This window comes from Nematolebias whitei, chromosome 3, assembly GCF_014905685.2.
Source record: "Nematolebias whitei isolate Nwh7 chromosome 3, NemWhi1, whole genome shotgun sequence".
Lineage (NCBI taxonomy): Eukaryota > Metazoa > Chordata > Actinopteri > Cyprinodontiformes > Rivulidae > Nematolebias > Nematolebias whitei.
Window position 1 is genome coordinate 7,581,477 of NC_056500.1, and position 19,584 is coordinate 7,601,060.

General features: G+C 38.2%; 1 protein-coding gene across 1 annotated transcript in view; it reads left to right on the top strand.

The window, feature by feature from the left end:
* Positions 1–17,171: 17,171 nt before the first annotated feature.
* The window catches only part of cfhl3 (complement factor H like 3), a gene marked incomplete in the record, with an annotated part of 17,876 nt that continues 15,463 nt past the window's right edge, over positions 17,172–19,584 (top strand). Inside the window, 8 exon segments of the mRNA XM_037697929.1 lie at positions 17,172–17,309; positions 17,429–17,611; positions 17,739–17,844; positions 17,993–18,069; positions 18,199–18,381; positions 18,745–18,927; positions 19,044–19,232; positions 19,375–19,554. Of these exon segments, the coding sequence (XP_037553857.1) occupies positions 17,240–17,309; positions 17,429–17,611; positions 17,739–17,844; positions 17,993–18,069; positions 18,199–18,381; positions 18,745–18,927; positions 19,044–19,232; positions 19,375–19,554 (1,171 nt within the window).

Here is a 19,584-nt window from a genome sequence, read left to right on the forward strand (position 1 = left end):
TGGATGGATGGATGGATGGATGGATGGATGGATGGATGGATGGATGGGGCTTTACTTTATTACCAATATAGCTAACTAAAATTCTAGAAAGGCGTATACAATAAATTAGTTTGTGTCCCAAACGACTCGTCTTAAATAATTTCACGGAACAGTCTAATTAGCATTATTTCATTGAAATTACATTAATTGGCTTCATTATGAACTGCTGCCCATAATTTCCTCAATCCCTAATTAAAGAGATTGTGTAAAAATATCCCAGTTTTGTATGGTGCTCAAATGTCTTTCATATTCATTAAAAGTCGTCCCCATTAGGCAGTTAGTCCGCTGAGTTCAAATCCCAAACCTATAGATGAAGCTGCAGTTCTTCGGTAACTGTTGAGTGTTTTTAAAGGACTGTGTGCATTCATCACACAAATCAGGGAACGATATAAGGCTCAGCGGGAGAATCGCACAAAGCAATTCTTTAATTTCCTTTCAGCGCTCTGAACTAATGAAGAGTTATTACTGAGCTTAGTCGACCACAGGAAGACCCTGTCGCTGCCTCCCTCACAGAGGATTTAAAGCTAATTGACTGTACTGGGGATTAGATGTGTGTCCAAACCATATCAGTCATGCGTTTGACATGTAAAGCCCTCCCACGTCGTCAAATTGATGCATTACTCTCTCTGAACATGTTATCTCGTTGTTCTCTGTGTTGCTGTTGTCTTTAACACCTCCTCATGGCTACAGTTTCTGTTTTATTTTTCCGTATCATTAAAATCAGCCTAGGAGACCAAATTTACAGTGTTCCTTTCCATTACGGGCCTGTCCTTTTAGATAAACCTTAAAGTTGGAATGTAATAATCAATAACTCATTCGAGCCTGGTGTTGTGTGTCCAAGTGTCAAAGCTGAGCGGCTTGTAAAAGACTGCTGGCATTAAACCTGTTATTTGGAGCATTTACGAGTTCACAGTAACTGTTGAAGCTCAAAATATGAAGCACTAAGTTGATTTCTGAGCAGAAGTTAAATAAAATATCTTGGAGGTTTTTTTTTTTTCTTTTTATTATGACAGACAAACTCAATGCATTTTTATTGACATTTCCAATTAATGTGTAGGTCTTGTATGTTAGTAAAATGAGTGACGTTGTTTAAAATCTAAAAAACATGGCCTTTAATTTACACTAATCAATGTGAAAAGTTGCAACCATCACAAAAAATGTCATTATTTCTTCAATTATTTTTCAGTGATTAATTATCTTTGAATGACTACTAATTATCTTTATTCAGTCAAGGGTTTGTTATTGCATTGTCACTGAAGGCACTTTTTAAATGACGCTTAATTTTATTGGAGTTAGTAAAACACGTACTGATGTATCACATCAGCTGATATCTGGTATATTTTTACATTAATAAAATTAACTATCTAGCAGAACAACCAAATCAACCGCCTTTAGACAAAGCTCTGAATAAAATATCAAAGACAAACCGTTCATATTAAATCTATGATGTACAACTAGTTTACAGATAATGAAAAACTCTAAAATCAAAAGGAGACTTTAAATTGTTAAATACATTATTCAGTTGGTAGCCTAAAACATTATTTATTTTTCTTTCTTACTTTTTTAATTAAGTACCTAAAAGTTAAGGAAAAATGTACATTTGACTAGATGACGTTTGAAAAAAAAACAAAAAACTGGGTGGATCAATGCATTACCCCGCCCACCCATGGCCACACCCCCATCATATGAAAAGCTCTCTGCACAGCTTCTTTAAGAAAAGTCAAACAGTACTGTGAATATGGAGTAATATTTTTCATTCAGCCTTTGTTTAGACAGGTATATCTCATTGAGCCTCAAGGACTCGTTTACAAGAGAGACCTGATTTCAACAAAGAATGATGACAACAATGGATAACAATGACAACAATAGACAGTTATAAAAAGGCATACAGATTTTTTTTTTTTTTTACAAATAAGATGGCAAAAAAAGTAACAAAACAGGTAGGTTATAAGGCAACTGTAGAAAACTAAAAACAGGAACATGTCTGCATTGGTCCTTGCCAGGAGTCCATATTTAGTTATGTGGCTAAAACCTAATTGATAGAATAAAAGCTAAATATAACAGCTGGTTGGCAAATTCAAAGGCTTATCCAGATAATTAAATCAAAATATACGCACATTTTTTTTGTTTATTTTTTGGCTTTTAAAGCTCATACCTTGAGAAATAGATTTCATTCGGTTATCAATTCACCACACTGTCAGCTTTAGGCTCTCTTGATGCTGACAAAGCAAAGAGGCAGAAAATGATACAGGTCTGAAAATGGCTGACTGATGTGGGATTTTGAGGATTTTTCCGTATTTTGAAACTGAATTCAGGTTGTTAATATTTTGACCTGTCAAAGAATTATTTTGCTTTTGGTGGTGCAATGTTTTGGCCAGCCATGACACTGCAGACCATGATGTGGCTGATTTCCAATATTATCCATATTTTTGTAAAACTATTTGTAGGAGCACAGTCAAGCTCAACACAAGTTTGTTATTTCAGAAGTAAATCCACAAGTAACAATACCTTCAAGTATGAACTTGTTGTGGTTTTGCGGATTTAGCAGACTTAAAAACCCTCTTTGTTGTCGCCCATCACTGAGCAAAAAGTGGTAATTGGAAATATTCTCAGTCTATCTGTCCATTTGTGAGTGAATACTGTGAGTACAATACCTTGAAAAATTAAGTGTTACCAACTTCCATGTTGGTGTGTAGCTCCATCTAGATAGAAAAAAGGTTCCTTTCCAAAATTAGGTTGCCAGGTCAAAATCCAAAATGGCCAGCCCAGTTTTAATGTAAACTTTGTGAGCTAGATAATAAATAAATAAATAAATAAATAAATAAATAAATAAATAAATAAATAAATAAGAAACAGGCAAAATTTCTTTGATGAGTTTAGCTGCATCTAGGGGTAAGAAAGGTTCATTTTGAAAATTGGGTTGCCATGTCAAAATCCGAGATGGCCGTCACCATATATTCACCACTTGCTCTTGACGAGATCGGACGCTTCTCCCTTTCTCTCCCTCTCCGCTTTGCTTAGCTACTCTGTCTGTCTGTGAAACTGCTTCTGAGCCTCTCTACATATCTTCTTAAACATAATTATGGACTTGTTTTGATCAGTTGGTCCCTCAACACAACTGAGAAAATTTCTTCAACGAGAAGACAGGCTTTAGGCGAGCTGATTTGCCCTGTTGACATGCACGCAGCTGGATATCTCATTGACTTAGAAGACTTGATGATGTGTCTATCTCTGCTGCCATTTGTGGATTTTAAGGACGCATATTTAATTGGACTTGCGATAACTGACTCCTGCTTTTTGGATTTGGCTGGTTGCTGGTTTTATCAACAATCAAGGAAGTCGTTGGCAGCAAATTTGGACCCGATCACGCTGCTTGCCTTTATGATGGCTTGGTTCGTGTCTTGAGTACCCAGACTCAAATGCTTTGGGCAGAATGGATCAGATCTCGGGGATTTTTACTCAGGCACGTTCCATCGGTGTGGCCATGTAATTTGGACATTTCGGAACCGAGTCGACCAACACAGACTCAAGGTAGATGTCATTAGGTACTGCCTGTCCCCAAAACAACTGTGTGTTTATCTGAATTTGGCTCCCTTGGCTGGTCTTGAAGGCCATCTTATCTGAATTCGCCTGGAGAACATGTGATCTCATGCTCACCACCCCCTCCCTGAGGAATTTCCAACTGATGACCAGATGGAACCAGCTGAATAAACATTGTGTCATCATTTCGGGACTCTTGGATTCTCATAGACGTTATTCTTGGCCATTCCCCGACATACCTCGAGAATGTTTACGGATCTCACCGGAGGAAATTGGCTGATTATTACATTCTTATCAGAACTCTTACAGTGCCCTCGAGAGTGTCTATGGACATGCTCACCGCTCTCATCATCCCCCACCCCCCCTTGCAGAATGTCTACATCATGTGTGCTTGTTTGTGCGAGGTGTTTTTTAATATCAGAGTTTTTCTTCTCAGGCAGGAAGAAAAAGTCTGATAGGAAATTTTTTGCCTCCAATTCCTACGTGTCCAGTTTCACTACTTTTTGTCTGCCTAAACAGGTCTCACTTGTAAATGAATCTTCTAGGCTCAATGTGACTTATCTGTCTAAATAAAGGTTGAACGAATGAAAAAATATATACCTAAACTCACCACTCCTATCATTTGAGGAAACTACGTGTTCTACTTTTTATATTGCTTATAAAATTAATTAATTTCCTAAAAAAAATTAGGTTGGCAGAAGAGAATGATAATTCTGGCCACCTCCTGGCTCCACCGTTGCACCTGGGGGTGGATAAAATTGCTCCCTCCGCTCACCAGAATCTGTGACTGCGCCACCTAGGACAAGAAAAAAAAACCTCTTCTTAAACACAGTGCAACTCCTAGGCACTTGAATTTCATATACCAAACATATTAAGATTTACTTACATTCCCTGTTCATTTCCAGTCCAGACAATCACGAAAACTACAAACATTCACCATTCATATCCTTCAACGTTGGGGGCATCAGCACTGCTTGTTTTGGTGTTGTGGGGTTGAGTCAGATTAAATGTGTGGGAATCTTTGTCTTCATATTCAATATGAATGTAGGCAAGTTTTTGGTTTTGGACACTGACTTGTGTGGTAAGGTAGCTTCCATTGTGTTCAAACTTATTTCTAGGAGGGTGAGTTTGGTCTGTCAGAATGTAAAGTTGGTCTCAACTAAAATTCTATTCTAGAGTTGTACCGCTCAAGGTGGCTGCATGCTGGAGTAGCTCTGTTACACTCATTTTAAAATTGTGCTTTAGAAAACTTTAATTCCTCTTTTTCTGGATGTAAATCACTTTTTTTTTTTGGATGTTAATTTCGTTTGGAATCATATGTTGTGTAGCTGGAAGGAATTTTACTGAAACCTTTTTACTTTTGGACATTTGTTATGATGCGTAACCATGGCAACAATGTGTTTTTTACAACTGGGAGTAGCTGATTAACATCTCAAAGCTCAAATAATATCTCAACAACAGCCCCAAATCCCAAATGAATTGTAAAGGAGGCGCCGTGGATGCATCTTTGTCTACCTGGTGGCGGTGCTCGAGTACCTGATTGCCGAAATCCCGGAGCTGGCGGGAAACACGGCTCGTGACAACAAGAAGACCAGGATCATCCCCTGACACCTGCAGCTGGCTGTCTGCAATGACGATGAACTCAACAAGCTGCTTAGAGGAGTGACCATTGCTCTGGTCCTGTTGCCCAGGAGGCCCGAAAGGCCCACCAAGTCCAAGTAAATGGATCGACATCTGTGGCCAGTTTCTACAGATCTGCTATAAGACAAACCACCTCAAGAGATCCTTCCCGCCCACCGCCATCAACATCTAGAGCAATTCTTTTATGAAACCAGGAGAATGAGCTACAACAACATTTAATTTCCCTCTGGGATTAATAAAATATTTTTGAATTGAATTGAAGTTTCAGCCACATGAATTGTACTAATCAAGGTTTCCCAGCAGAACACTGTCCTGTAATGATATAATCAGCCATTCACTTCACAGGGTGGTATTTCCATCCTGTTGTAGATCAGTAAGAAATTAACTCCAAGTCATTAACATGACCCCACTCCAGTTTTAGCAGATTTACACTGACTGTCTTTTTTTTTTTTTTTTTGTATATTGTGTTTTGTAGTGATTTTAAATTACTAGTTATTTTAAAATTTTAAATGGTTTTACACCCAGTTATTTAACTGAACTTCTTGGCATTTATAATCCCAAAGGTGCCCTGGGATTGTCCAGTCTGGTGCTCTTGCAGAGCATCTGAAGGCTAAACCAAAGCACAGAGGGGAATGGGTTTTTACCAGTGATGTGTGGTCAGGGGAGGCAGGTGAGGCAGTGCGGCACCTGTCATCATGACAATTAAATTACTGACAATGATAAGAGAAAATACATTTGACCACTTGACTGTTCACTGGTTTTTACAGTAGCTGCTTCTAAACTCTGGAACAATATTTGTACAGTGGAGTAATCCAGCATAAAACTGTTTTTTTTTTTTACACTGGTTGTCATTACGGGTCAAATTTGAGTCACAGGTGTTATATGTTATTGAGTTTCCTTAGTTTAGTGTCTTTTAGACCATTTAATTGGTTTTTGCATGTGATTTTGTTTTTAATATGCATATTTCTTTTTTTAACGAACTTTAAAAGCACTTTGGTCAAACTTGATGTTTTAAAATTAAAAACTGATATTAAAACAGGGTCAGATGGAGGAGCCTGGTGATGCATTTAAAACAGAATTTACTAGAGTTATGTTTTATTTACAATTCATTGTTTTTTCCTTACAGATATTCACAAAAACCCTTAAGCTCAGGTGTTTTAATGTCGTATCTGTCTGTAGATTTTAAATTATGTATTTGCCAGCTGCACTGATGGCCAGTGCTTGTTGAAATAAAATGCTGAACTCTGCAGCAACCCCTGTTTCATCAATCTGTATCATTCGATATTCTTTCAGAGTAAAGCTGGTGGAGTCTTAGCTTAAAAAAGGACATGCTTTGGTTAGCCATGTGTCTTAAATTGGCTTCTTTTCTTGACGGTCTGTTAGAAGAAGCAGCAGGTTCAAAGAAAGAGACGCTCTGGAACGTAAATTAGTTTGGACTCTCCAAAAAGGCAGCAACGTCCACGACTCTTCTCATCTTGACAGTCTGTCATTTTCACACATCAGCGGCGAAAAATGCCTGTCTCACTCTGCAAAAATAACAAAACATGCAGTTCATTACCTGTGAAATTATTGTTCCAGCTTACTGTATATCATTAGCATTAAGCTGAAATCCTTGGGGAGGGCTTGGCTGTTTATTTGCTGTGGGCTCAAACATTCATGCTCATCCTGTTAAATAAACAGGCGAGGATTATCTTATCCTAACATGCTAACTGCTCCAACATCATCCGCAAACAGATTTAATAAGAAATCCTGCTGATTAGTGGCACAGCAGCATTTGTTACAGATGGAAGATCAAAAACATAGAAAATCATCTGACCAAGTCAGAAAATCTGTTCATTTATTTACCATTATGTTTTGTAAAACGTTTCCCACAAGTTAAATAATATATTAATAATTTATAGTAATGTTTTGTTGAGATGCGTCAAATAATTATTTGCATTCTGAAGTTTAGATGTATGCTAACTAAACTAATTGTTTCAAAACAAAATCATGGCTTAAAGTGAAAACAATAAAACCTCAAGCAAAAGATGGTTTTGATATTATTTTGTGTATATGAAATAAACATGCATACAGTTTTCACAGCCTCAGGATATGCTTCACTTTGGTAGGTATTTAAACAGGACTGTGTGAATGTGTGACAAAAAAAATGCAGAATTTGAAATATCTTAAATATTTCACTACCAGTTTGTCATTCAATGAAAACTTTACATTGAGTGACATTTACATTGTAAAGACATAAATCATATGAGAACCACATGAAACAAAGCAGAAAACAGGTCCTATCATAAACCTGCATTTGTTGTTCTTCTTTCAGCTGCTCCCTTCTTCAGGGGTCGCCACAGCGATTTAACTCGCACCAAGATTTGGTTCAGTTCAGTTCAGTTTATTTATATAGCGCCAAATCACAACAAAGTTGTCTCAGGGCACTTTACAGGAACATTCACATACATAAAAAAGCCAATTAGTAAAGTTCTTTATCTAAGGAATCAGCAGACAAGTTGAATCTTGGCTTCGTTGCAGTCTCCCATCCTGAGCAAGCACAGTGGCAACAGTGGAAAGAAAAACTCCCTTTTTAAATGGAAGAAACCTCCAGCAGAACCAGGCTCAGGACAAGTGGCCATCTGCTTTGACCGGCTGGTTGAGAGGACAGGAAGAAGAGACAAATGAACACAGAATGGTAGGTCCAGGTATAGGTCCATGTGTATCTGAAAGACAAAAAAAACATGTTAAGGATAGAAAAAATAATTACAAATACAAAACAGGTTGAGCAGAGTAAGTAAATAACTAAGGGACAGCTCAGGAAACCCAAGCAGACCCTAACTATAGGATTAAGCAAAAAATAAATAAATTTGGCAATTGTTTTAACGCCGGATGTCCTTCCTGATGCAACCACAGGTCACCGAGCTACCACAGCCCGCTGTGTGGAGCAGGGAGCTGCTATGTAGGGTGCCCAGGGGAGAAAATGATGGAGCTTGCTCAAGGGCCCAGCGTGGGGCAAATGAGGGTGAAGGCAGGTGTGGATGTTTCACCTTACTCACCCACATTGAAGTTGAACTGGCAATCACAGGCCCACCTCCTCTAACCTCTGCTCCACCACTCCCCCGTCACAAACATCATACATACATTAAAAAAGGTTGAATGAATGAAAAAAGTAAACTTTTTTCTTAAATGCTATATGTACCTTAATACCTATATACAAAGTGTGTGTGTATATATATATATATATATATATATATATAATATATATATATATATATATATATATATATATATATATATATATAATCAATGATAGACACTAGAATTTTTAAAAAAAATCAGCTGAAATCTTTGTTTTTGCTTCTCCAAATGTGTTTTTTTTTTATTTTATAATATCTGTTATTTAAATATTTTCCATATGTATGTATTTTTATTTGTCTCATTGATTTTTCCTGTCTGCGGTCTGAAGCTGTTCTCAAGGATCACTTGTGTTCTCTAGTGGTGAAAAGAAGAAAACACACACATCCCTGCTGCCGTGCGTCAGGAGTAAAGTTTGACTGTTTGATCTATTGCACTTTTTCAAAGTCATGGTGAGTTTTTATCTGATTTTCAAATTTGGATATAAAAATAGAAAATACTACATTCTTTTATGATGTGAATCCTTTGACAAGTACGAAACACCTAATTCAATTTTAAAAATATTCAAATACAATCAGCAACTGTTTCAGTTTTTATTGTACAGTGAAATTTATAATTTGAAAGTAAAGAAAATGTGTTTTTACCTTCTCAGTTTTAATGAAGTCTTTTATTCTACGTCAAACATTTCCTTCTTCTTTGAATCAAATGTTTGACGTATCTTTTAAATAAATGTGTGACGTAAAAATTTAGAAACATATATATTTAATTTAATTGTTTACTTATTTGTATGTTTATTTATTTATGTGTTTATTTTCCTGGGATATATAACTTTTACTTATTGGCTTTTGTATGTATGTGAATGATTTGCACGGTGCCCTGTGATTTGTTGTGATTTGGTGCTATATAAATAAACTGAATTTAATTAAATTAATTAATGTATTTATTTATTATACTGCACATGGTTGGCACATGGGTTTTTCTGAGAATCGCTAAAAATAAAAAATGTTTCCGAGCATTCTACTCTCAACTCTGACCAACCAGATTTTAAAGCCTCCATCCATATGTTTTTACTCCTCGTTTCCAGGTCACAGGGAGCTCTGATCTGGAAAGGACTCCAGCAGTCACTGTGCATGAGGCCGTGTACACCTTGGACAGCACTCCAGTCCATCACAGGAACACAACGAGACAAACAAGAGTACCATTAACACAACTTTTCACACCTAATGACAGTTTTTGACATGGGGGAGGAAACTAAAGTACCCAGAGAAAGTCCATGTGTACACGTGCCTGCTGCTTGCTCTGGAGTCAGGTCAGATCAGCAGCTTGAGCAAAGAAGCATAGACATCTACTGTATTGGCTCTCTTGTGTGTCCTGGGTCTTCATTGGGGTGTCTTCCCAGTTGAACATGCCTGGAAAGTCTTCCAAGGAAGGCATACAGGGTGCGACCTTTGCAGATACCCAAACCACTTCAGCTGATTGCGTTTGATGTGGAGTAGCTGTGGCTCTTCTCTGAGACTACTGGATAATATTGCTTTTATTTTGGCAGAATGACCCGTTGCATTCAGTAAAAAAAAAAAAAAACAAGATAATAATAATAACCTAAGCCATCTTTTAGATAATCACTGACATGAAAACTGAATATCATCCTGAAAACTGGTTTTCTTTCAACTAAAAATGGCCCCCAACGTTTTCAACTACTTTACATTATATAAAGTCTAAGTTTTAATTTTAAAAACCTGTTTCAGATTTTTAGATTTTTAGTGAAAATGCTTTTTTTTTTTAAAAAGCCTAAAGTGATTATGTTATGGAAAACAGAACACGTGGATACGGACAACTTTTAAACATCAGCTTATCTAATGAGTTTTTGTTTTCTTCATACTGCATGATGTGAGTTGATTCAGCAAAACCAGGAGGATCAGTGCCCAACGAGGCTTTTAGGTGGTCTTTGAAGAAAGGAGGATGCCTGGAAACATCCTGGCTTTAGTTTGGAAACAATTTGCTGGTCGGTGTGGCGGCTGCAGGGTCAACAGGCTGGGTGTTATGTTGGTAGATGACTGTAGGTCTCCAGAGCCAGGAGTTACCTGGAAAGTTCTAACTTTTCTTTTCTAACTGTGCCTGACAGAAAACCAGCTTGTTCTGGTCGACACACTAAACTTTGAAATGTTTGGTGACAAAATAATTCGAACAAAGAACACTTGGATGAAGAAGCAGAAAAATATGAGACGAACAAAAACACGAGACAAGGTTGAAAGCAAAACAAATTCAGAGGAGTTTCACGCTTAGCAGACATTTTTTTTAAAGTTCTGTAGTTACCAGATGTTACCACCAATCCTGAGTTGAGATGAATCTGGAGTGAAGGAACGCAGTCACCACAAGTTAGCAGATTTCAGGTGGTTGGATTATACACCTGTCCATTTTTATATTCACTTTTCCTCGTTGCCAGGTCGAGGGCAGCTGGTGCCTGTCTCCAGCCGTCACTGTGCGAGAGACGGGAGGACAGTAGACGGGTCTTACGTCCATCACAGGGCCGCATAAGCAGCCATCCACTCTCTCACTCACACCGAGGGACAATTTAGAGTTACCAAAGAACCTAACATGGATGTTCATGATCTGTGGGAGGAAATCTGGAGAAACCCCCACACATGCAGAGGACATCATGAACACTCCACCCCGTAAGGCCCCAGGTGGGAGGCATTCCTGCAACCTGCTCACTGTGTGACAACAGCTCCACTGGTCCCCTGTGCCAAATTTGTCAAACAATAATGACCAATTTTTAAAAGAAAATATTAAAATATCTTGATTTGAACAACTGTTTCTATATTAGCACCCTTTCATACATAGGTGCATGTAAAATGAAAGCAAACTGTGGAAAAGATATAAAAAAAAGAGATAAGCTGAACTTATTCAGTCATAACTAAGAAATGACGAGTTGTCAAATGTCCATTTTATTTGGCTTTCTGCTGTAACATCTGCCTGCTACCTCAAGAGGCCACTGCTTAACTAAAAAAAAACTGACTGGCCTTGTGAACTCATCCTTATGAGGCAGAAATAAACTACATATTGATTGTGTTAAATAATAAATAGTTAGTATTGTTTATGAACTTAGTTTAGTTTACTGATGACTAATATAGTCATAAAAACTAGACCTTTGCAGAAAAAGGAACAGGTAAGATCAGCTTTACTGTTTTTAAATGATACTCGGCAAAGAGTTTTAATTTGTTACATTTTATATATATACTGTATATATATATATATATATTCCATTTTTATAATTATTTTATTATTAACCTTTATTTAACCAGGCAAATCCCACTGAGATCACAGATCTTTTGCAAGGGAAGCCTGGGCCTGAAGGCAGACTAACATGCATGTTACCAGGAAAAACCCACGCAAGCATGAAAAGAACATGCAAACTTGACACAGAAAGACCCCTGGTCCAACTGGGTATTGAACCCAGGACCTTCTTGCTGTGAGGCAACAGTGCTAACCACTGAGCCGTTGCGCTGCTGTTTCTTGTTAAGGGGGTGTCTTGTTCCAGCTGTCATTAGGCCAGGACAGATCATCAGTCCACCACAGGGATTTACTTTAGTTTAAAAAGAAATTGCACCACACAAATCTGTCCAAATTCAGTCAACCTTTATTTATGCAGGTTACTCTCAGTGAGTCACGAGGACTCATGTTCAAGAGAGACCTGTTTTAAACAAAGAACACAGATGAGGAGCAGACAACAATAAACAGTGATAAAAAGCATATAAAATCAAAAGTAAATAAAAGTAGTGATATAAAACGAAATTAAAACAAGCTAGATTATGAAATGGTGTAAAATACTAAAAACAGGAACATGTCAGCTTTGATTTTAACATTAACTTAACAGTTGTTTAAAAATCCCTTAGAGAGGTCAAAGTGAACAAGTTCAGATCTTTGTGTAAGGTGTTCCAGGAAACAGGAGCGGAGTAGGAGAAGGCCCTTTTGCCGAGTTCAGTCCACACTGAGGGACGCTGCAGGTAATTATGGCTTGAGCGCGCACGCTGTAGCTGCACTGACGACGTGACATGTAGGAAGAGGTATATGAAGGCAACAGACCAGGAAGTGATTTAAAGATGAAAATGTACCAGCGAGAGAGTCTGCGTGATGATGACCAGTTAACCATTGAATACAGACAGGGTGCAGTGGTGGGTACGGTAGTTGCATCCAGTTATGAATCTTAATGCACCATGAGAGACAGCATCCAACATCTGCAAGGTGCTTGTAGGATTGTAGCATGTAGCTTGTAGCATTCATATACTGTAGATAATGTCACCGTAGTCAATGGAGGGAAGGAAAGTAGCAGTTAGAGCTATTTAGTGACAGTAACTGAAAACATTGCAAGGATGCACCTAGCAACAAAATTAAATAGAATAAAATAAAATAGAGAAAAAAATATTTGTTTTATTACATCCATCCATCCATCCATCCATTATCTTTACCCGCTTATTCCATTTTGGGTCACGGGGGTCGCTGGTGCCCATGTCCAGCAATCACTGTGCGAGGGGCGGGGTACACCCTGGACGGGTCACAAGTCCATCACAGGGCCACATAGAGACAAACGAGACAAACAACCATTCACTCTCTCACTCACACCTAGGGACAATTTAGAGTTACCAATCAGCCTAACATGCATGTTTTTGGTCTGTGGGAGGAAACCGGAGCACCCGGAGAAAACCCACGCATGCACGGAGAGAATATGCAAACTCCACCCAGAAAGGCCCCTGGACCGGGGTTTGAACCAAGGACCTGCTCGCTGAGAGGCAGCAGCTCTACCAGTTGCGCCACCGTGCTGCTGTTTTATTACATTTTATAGATTTTTCTTCTAACTTGTGTTTTCTGATCAACTATTAAAGTTGTTTTTAAAATGCATTATATCAGCAAGGACAGAGACTCAACATCTATGCATTTTATTTTTTCATAACTAAACTAAAGTTGATTATGTTGTTCGGTGTCCTAGATGAAGCTCTAAAAACCTTGATGCAAAATTACAAAACTGCCTAATTTATTGTACTCATTTGATAAGTTCTCAGTCTGTAATTCCCATTAAAATATGATACAAGGAAACAATGAAGGTTCTGGAAATATTACAATGCATCATGAAGATATTTCATGTATATTTTCTTTATGCATGTATGGAAAGTCCAAAAGCGTGTATGTTAGTTTGTTAGCTGATGTTTCAAAATAGTGAAAGTGCCGTTCTGTGATGAACTAATAAACTGCAGGATTTTCTTCTTCTTTCAGCTTTTCTCTCTTCAGGGGTCTCCACAGTGAGTCATCCTTCTCCATCTCACTCTGTCCTCTGCATCCTCTGTCCTCACTCCAACTACCTCCATGTCTTCTCTAACTGCATCCGTATATCTTCTCTTTGTCTTTTTTCCTGGCAGCTGCATTTCCAACATCCATCCATCCATCCATCCATTATCTTTACCCGTTTATTCCATTTTGGGTCACGGGGGTCGCTGGTGCCCATGTCCAGCAATCACTGTGCGAGGGGCGGGGTACACCCTGGACGGGGTCGCAAGTCCATCACAGGGTCACATAGAGACAAACGAGACAAACAACCATTCACTCTCTCACTCACACCTAGGGACAATTTAGAGTTACCAATCAGCCTAACATGCATGTTTTTGGACTGTGGGAGGAAACCGGAGTACCCGGAGAAAACCCACGCATGCACGGAGAGAACATGCAAACTCCACCCAGAAAGGCCCCTGGACCGGGGTTTGAACCAAGGACCTTCTCGCTGAGAGGCAGCAGCTCTACCAGTTGCGCCACCGTGCTGCCCCATTTCCAACATCCTTCTACCAATATACCCATTATCCCTCCTCTGGACATGTCCAAACCATCTCAGTCTGGTCTCTCTAACTTTATCTCCCAGTTGTTCAACCTATGCTGTACCTCTGATGATCTCATTCCTAATCTTATCCATCCTTGTCACTCCTAAGGAGAACCTCAACATCTTCATTTCTGCCACTTCCAGTTCTTTCTTCTGACTTTTGTCACTGTCTCCAGACCATACAACATAGCTGGTCTCACCAATGGCTTGTAAACCTTTCCTTTGACCTTTGCTGGCACCTTTTTGTTACAAATCCCTCGTGAAACTTTTCTCCATCCACTCCATCCTGCCTGGACTCTCTTTTTCACCTCTTTACCACACTCCCTATTTTCCTGGACAGTGGACCCCAAGTACTTGAAGTCCTGCACCTTTGTGACCTCTGCTCCTTGTAGCCTCACTTTTCCACCGGTCTTCCTCTCATTCACACACGTACTCTGTCTTATTACGGCTGACTTTCATTCCTCTTCTTTTAAGTGTATACCTGCACCCCCCCAAGTTCTCTTACACCTGTTCCCAGTTCTCGTCACACATCACATTGTCATCTGTAAACATCATAGTCCACGGGGATTCCTGCCTGATCTCATCTGTTAGTCGGTCCATCACCAGAGCAAACAAGAAGGAGCTCAGAGCAGATCCTTGATGCATTCCCACCTCCACCTTGAAGCTGTCTGTCACTCCTACAGCACATTTCACCACTGTCCTGCTGTCCTCATACATGTCCTGTACCAGTGTAACATGCTTCTCTGCCACTCCAAATTTCCTCATGCAATACCACACCTCCTCCCTCAGCACTCTGTCATATGCTTTTTCTAAATCCACAAAGACACAATGGAGTTCTTTCTGACCCTCTCTGTACTTCTCCATCAGCATCCTCAAAGCAAAGATGGCATCTGTGGTGTCTCTTTCTTGGCATGGAACCATACTGCTGCTCACGAATCGTCACCTCTCACCTAAATCTTGTTTCCACAATTCTCTCCCAGATCTTCATCATGTGACTCATCAACTTAATTCCACTGTAGTTGCTACAACTCTGTACATCAACTCTGTTCTTAAAAATGGGCACCAGCACACTTCTTCTCCATTTCTCAAGAATTTTCTCACCTTCACATATGCCACAGAATATTTGTGTCAAAAACTTCAATGCCATCTCTCTAAGACATTTCCAAACCTCCACTGGTATGTCTTCAGGTCCTACTGCCTTCCTCTTCTTCATTCTTTTCAAAGCAATCCAGACTTCACCCTCACTAATCTTTCCCACTTCCTGATCCACAGCTTTATGACCTCTACTCTTCTTTCTCTTTCATTCTCTTCATTCATTAGCTCCTTAAATTACTCCTTTCATCTTCCCATCACACTCTCCTCACTTGTTAGAACATTACCATTCCTATCTTTAACAAACCTAACCTGCTGCACATCCTTTCTAGCCTGATCCCTCTGTCTAGCCATTTGTTACAAGTCCTTCTCGCCCTCTTTAGTGTCCAGTCTCCCATACAACGCATCATACTCCTTCTGCTTTGCCTTTGCTACCTCCTCCTTTGCTCTTTTTTTTCTTGGCGAACCTTTTACTTTGAACATATTCCTGCACTTCACTATTCCACTAGCAGGATTCCTTATCATCAATTCTCTGTTCAGATGACACTCCGTGTACCTTCCTAGATGTCTCTCTAGTTACTGTTGCTGTAGTAGCTCAGTCATTTGAAACTGTTTATTACCACCCAGAGCCTTTAATAGCTTCTCTCTGAATTTCTTTCTTTTCTGAAAATTAATAAACTGCAGGATATACTCCCTTTTTACAAATCAATACTTCAACATTACTTTTTTATACACCTGTTATATACCTCTGATGAATATTTGCCTTCTACAGTTGTACAATTTTCACAGCCCTTCCAGTTGTAGCCTTGCATTGCTGATAAATATTTACCTAATATATAACTGAGAATCTGCCTCCACATGCACCTGTTTTTCTTTCAGCTTTGTTAGGCATCATGGAGGGGAACCGTTTGTAAAGTTCACCATTCTCGTTTTTCCAAACTAGTTCCACAAAACAAGCAAACTTCATCTAACATTGTAGGAGGAAAGCAACAAGTTATGTTTTGTTTGAATCTGTTTTCATTTAGCATTAGGGGAATGGATAATAAAGAAAATAATGGTTTTATGTGTTTCTGTCTCAGAAGTTAGCAGCTCTCTGACAAACTGAACCATTCTGCTGATATATGATCACAATCAATAATTGCAAGTTGCAGAAATTACATAAAGTGTTGCGAAATGAAGGCAAATCCTGAATTGCTCAATATGAACATTTAGTTTTAACAGTTCTGGACTTGGGTCAGACAAGGATCTGTTAGTTTACTTACCTATCTTGCCACTCTAAAACAATCTTATATTTTTTTCATGACTGAACTTGAAGTGATAGTTTTTTCAACTTGTAATTTTACTTTTGAAAATTCAAAAACACTTTACTTCTACTTTTTCTTGCATTTATTTTAAATTAGAAAGCCTGAGCTGAGTTGTGTAATGCAGTCTGTTTTGTTTGCTCAATTGATTCCTGCAAATGATTAACAAGAATGTGAAATGCAACACAAACAAACATTTACAGGAATATTTGCTTTTTGTTGATGTTGGATTTATTTGATTAATGACTTATTGCAAAAAAAAAAAAAAAAAAGCTGTACCATAGTTAATTTGCACTGATACATGTTTACTTCCTAAATGTATGCTAGCTGGTAGCTTTTTTACAATGAGCTGCTAATATTGAAACCTGTTTTGTTTTGTAAATGTCATTTTTCTGCCAACAGTTACTTGAATCCCTTCTTGTTGTTCAAGGTTTTGATCGTAATACATTATATATTTTGGGGAGGTGTGTTCTCTTTTATTTCAGCTTGTCAGCTTTAATTTTGAGACTGACCACACTTGTGTAATTATTGAGCAATCTCTTCTTTTTTTTCTCCTCTCCAGTGAAATCAAAGCTCCTTCTCTGTCTGACAGTGGAGTGCTCTGTGGTGTCTTGCTCTGTTTGGTGTTTCAGAGTAAGAGGATAAAATGTCCAAAATCACCAAGCTTTGGGCCCTATTGTTGTGGATGCAAACACTAACCTTTGTGAAATGCAAAGGTAAGTCCTATAAATTATATGAATATGTTTTTTTTTTTTTTTTTTTATTTTATCTTAATACTTTGTCTTGATTTCCACACTCTGATGCAAATTTATTTTGATTGGTTACTGTCCCATAGATTGTACCCTTGAACAGTTTTTAAAGGGGCCAAACTATAATTCACATTTTGACACAACTAGTTTGGAAGAAACATACGCAGGTGGAAGACGAGTGAGGGTGCCCTGCAATGTTGGCTACACTGGCTTTTTCAGGCTCGTCTGCACTGAAGGAAACTGGGAACCTTTTGGCTCAACGTGCGAACGTACGTTACTTTACCGCATCACTTTTCTTTAGATCACACTCTCGTTAAATGGAATTACATACATCGGTATGTTTATTTTACACTGCAATATATTTTCCCCAAATCTTTCTTGTTTACATATTTTAAGCAATAGACTGTGGTCATCCCGGCGATGCCGAGTTTGCAGACTTCGAACTGGAGAAAGGAGAGGATTTTGTCTTTGGGTCACAAGTGATTTATAAGTGCCAAAAGGGGTATGATAGGAAAAAAAACTCAATAATTCTTTAATAATTTTATTTTTATCTCTCATCTGGTATGTTTTTGTTGTTGTTTGTATTTTTTAGTCATTGTGGCAGTTTTGTGATTTCCTTTAAGTTTTATTTTTTACTGAACTCATTTCAGTTATCATATGGTCAGCCGAAATTATCGCCGGCGTTGCACGGCAAATGGCTGGGATGGTGTTGTTCCAGTGTGCGAAGGTATGTCTCGAAATTACGTTTACTAAATCATTGTTACTCTATGTGAATTTTGCTGTCATTTAACACTATGGCATAATGTATCTTAACATTTTTGTGTTCCGTTTTATTTTTCTATTTTTGTCTTTGCAGCCAGTCAATGTCCAGTCTTTCATGTGGGCCCACATGTCCAAGTCATAGGGAATCCAGGAGAAGCCATTTTTGGCAACGTAGTTCGGTTCATCTGTGCATCGAACGATAAAATATTGAAAGGATCAGCCGAGATTTATTGCAATGAAAACGGAGCATGGGTTGGTGAAATTCCAACATGCGAAGGTACAGAATGTCATCAAAACAACAAAATCTCAAGCTAGCAATTCTAAACATAGGTTCACTCAGTGATGTACAACACCTAAAACACTAACAATTATTTGTAACCTTATGATGCAACATCAAATTTAACACTGAATGTAAAGTCATAAAAATTTAAAGTCAGACTGGCCTTAAAGATTAGAATGAAATCTGTTTGACTTTTTTGTTAAAAAATTGATTAAATAAACACTAGGACTGTAAAAAAAAATTACATAGGTTCAATATCTATTTATAGATGATTGACAACCCTTAAAACATACATTTAAATTGTTGTTATTATTTACAAGCAAACTGTGTAAAATAAATCCTTGTGTTTAACATCAACAGAAGTAAAATGTGATACTCCTGTAATTGAACATGGAGATGTGGTTGGTAGCCGCCAACAGTACAAAGAGAATGAAGAACTGAACTTTAAATGTGGCCATTTTTATAAACGTTCTGATGGCAGACCTTCAAGATGTGTGAAGGTCGGATCGAAGGCAGAATGGGTCCCAACACCTGGATGTGAATGTAAGTATGAACTAAATAACCCATATTGTTAGGTGTATGACAGAGGAGTTTTAAATGCACAGAATTAGTTCTTTTGAAACAAACTAACAAATATGTTTTGTTTTTAATGGCTCTAGTAATAAAATGTGGACTGACACGACTCCGAGGAACAACATACAACTTCCAAAACAAAAATTTGTTTTTACCTCAAGAAAAACTGCAAGTTACATGTGGGGAGAAGTTCTATATTTTGAATGCAAAAACGACGACAGCAGAAGTTACTTGCAAAGAAAATGGACAATGGGACATCAGCCCAGTATGCCTTGGTATAAATCCATATAAGTTTCAGAACTAGACTTACTGCGGGTTCATTATTTTTAGTATTCATAAAGTTTGATGACAGTAAGTTTGATGATTGTCAGTTTCTCTTTTAGCAGTTGAAAAAAAAAGCATTTTCTTTCATTCTAGAGGTCAGATGTCCAGCGAGACTACCAAATGAAAATTTGTCTGGAGATGACAGAACTTTGGGGAAAAATTTTTTGGGTGACACCGTACTGTATACGTGTGAAAGTTACTACGAGAAAACAGACGGTGTCAGTCATGCCACCTGCACCAGAGATGGATGGACACCAAAACCACTTTGTTATGGTAAACTGAACTTTTTTTTGGGGGGGGGAA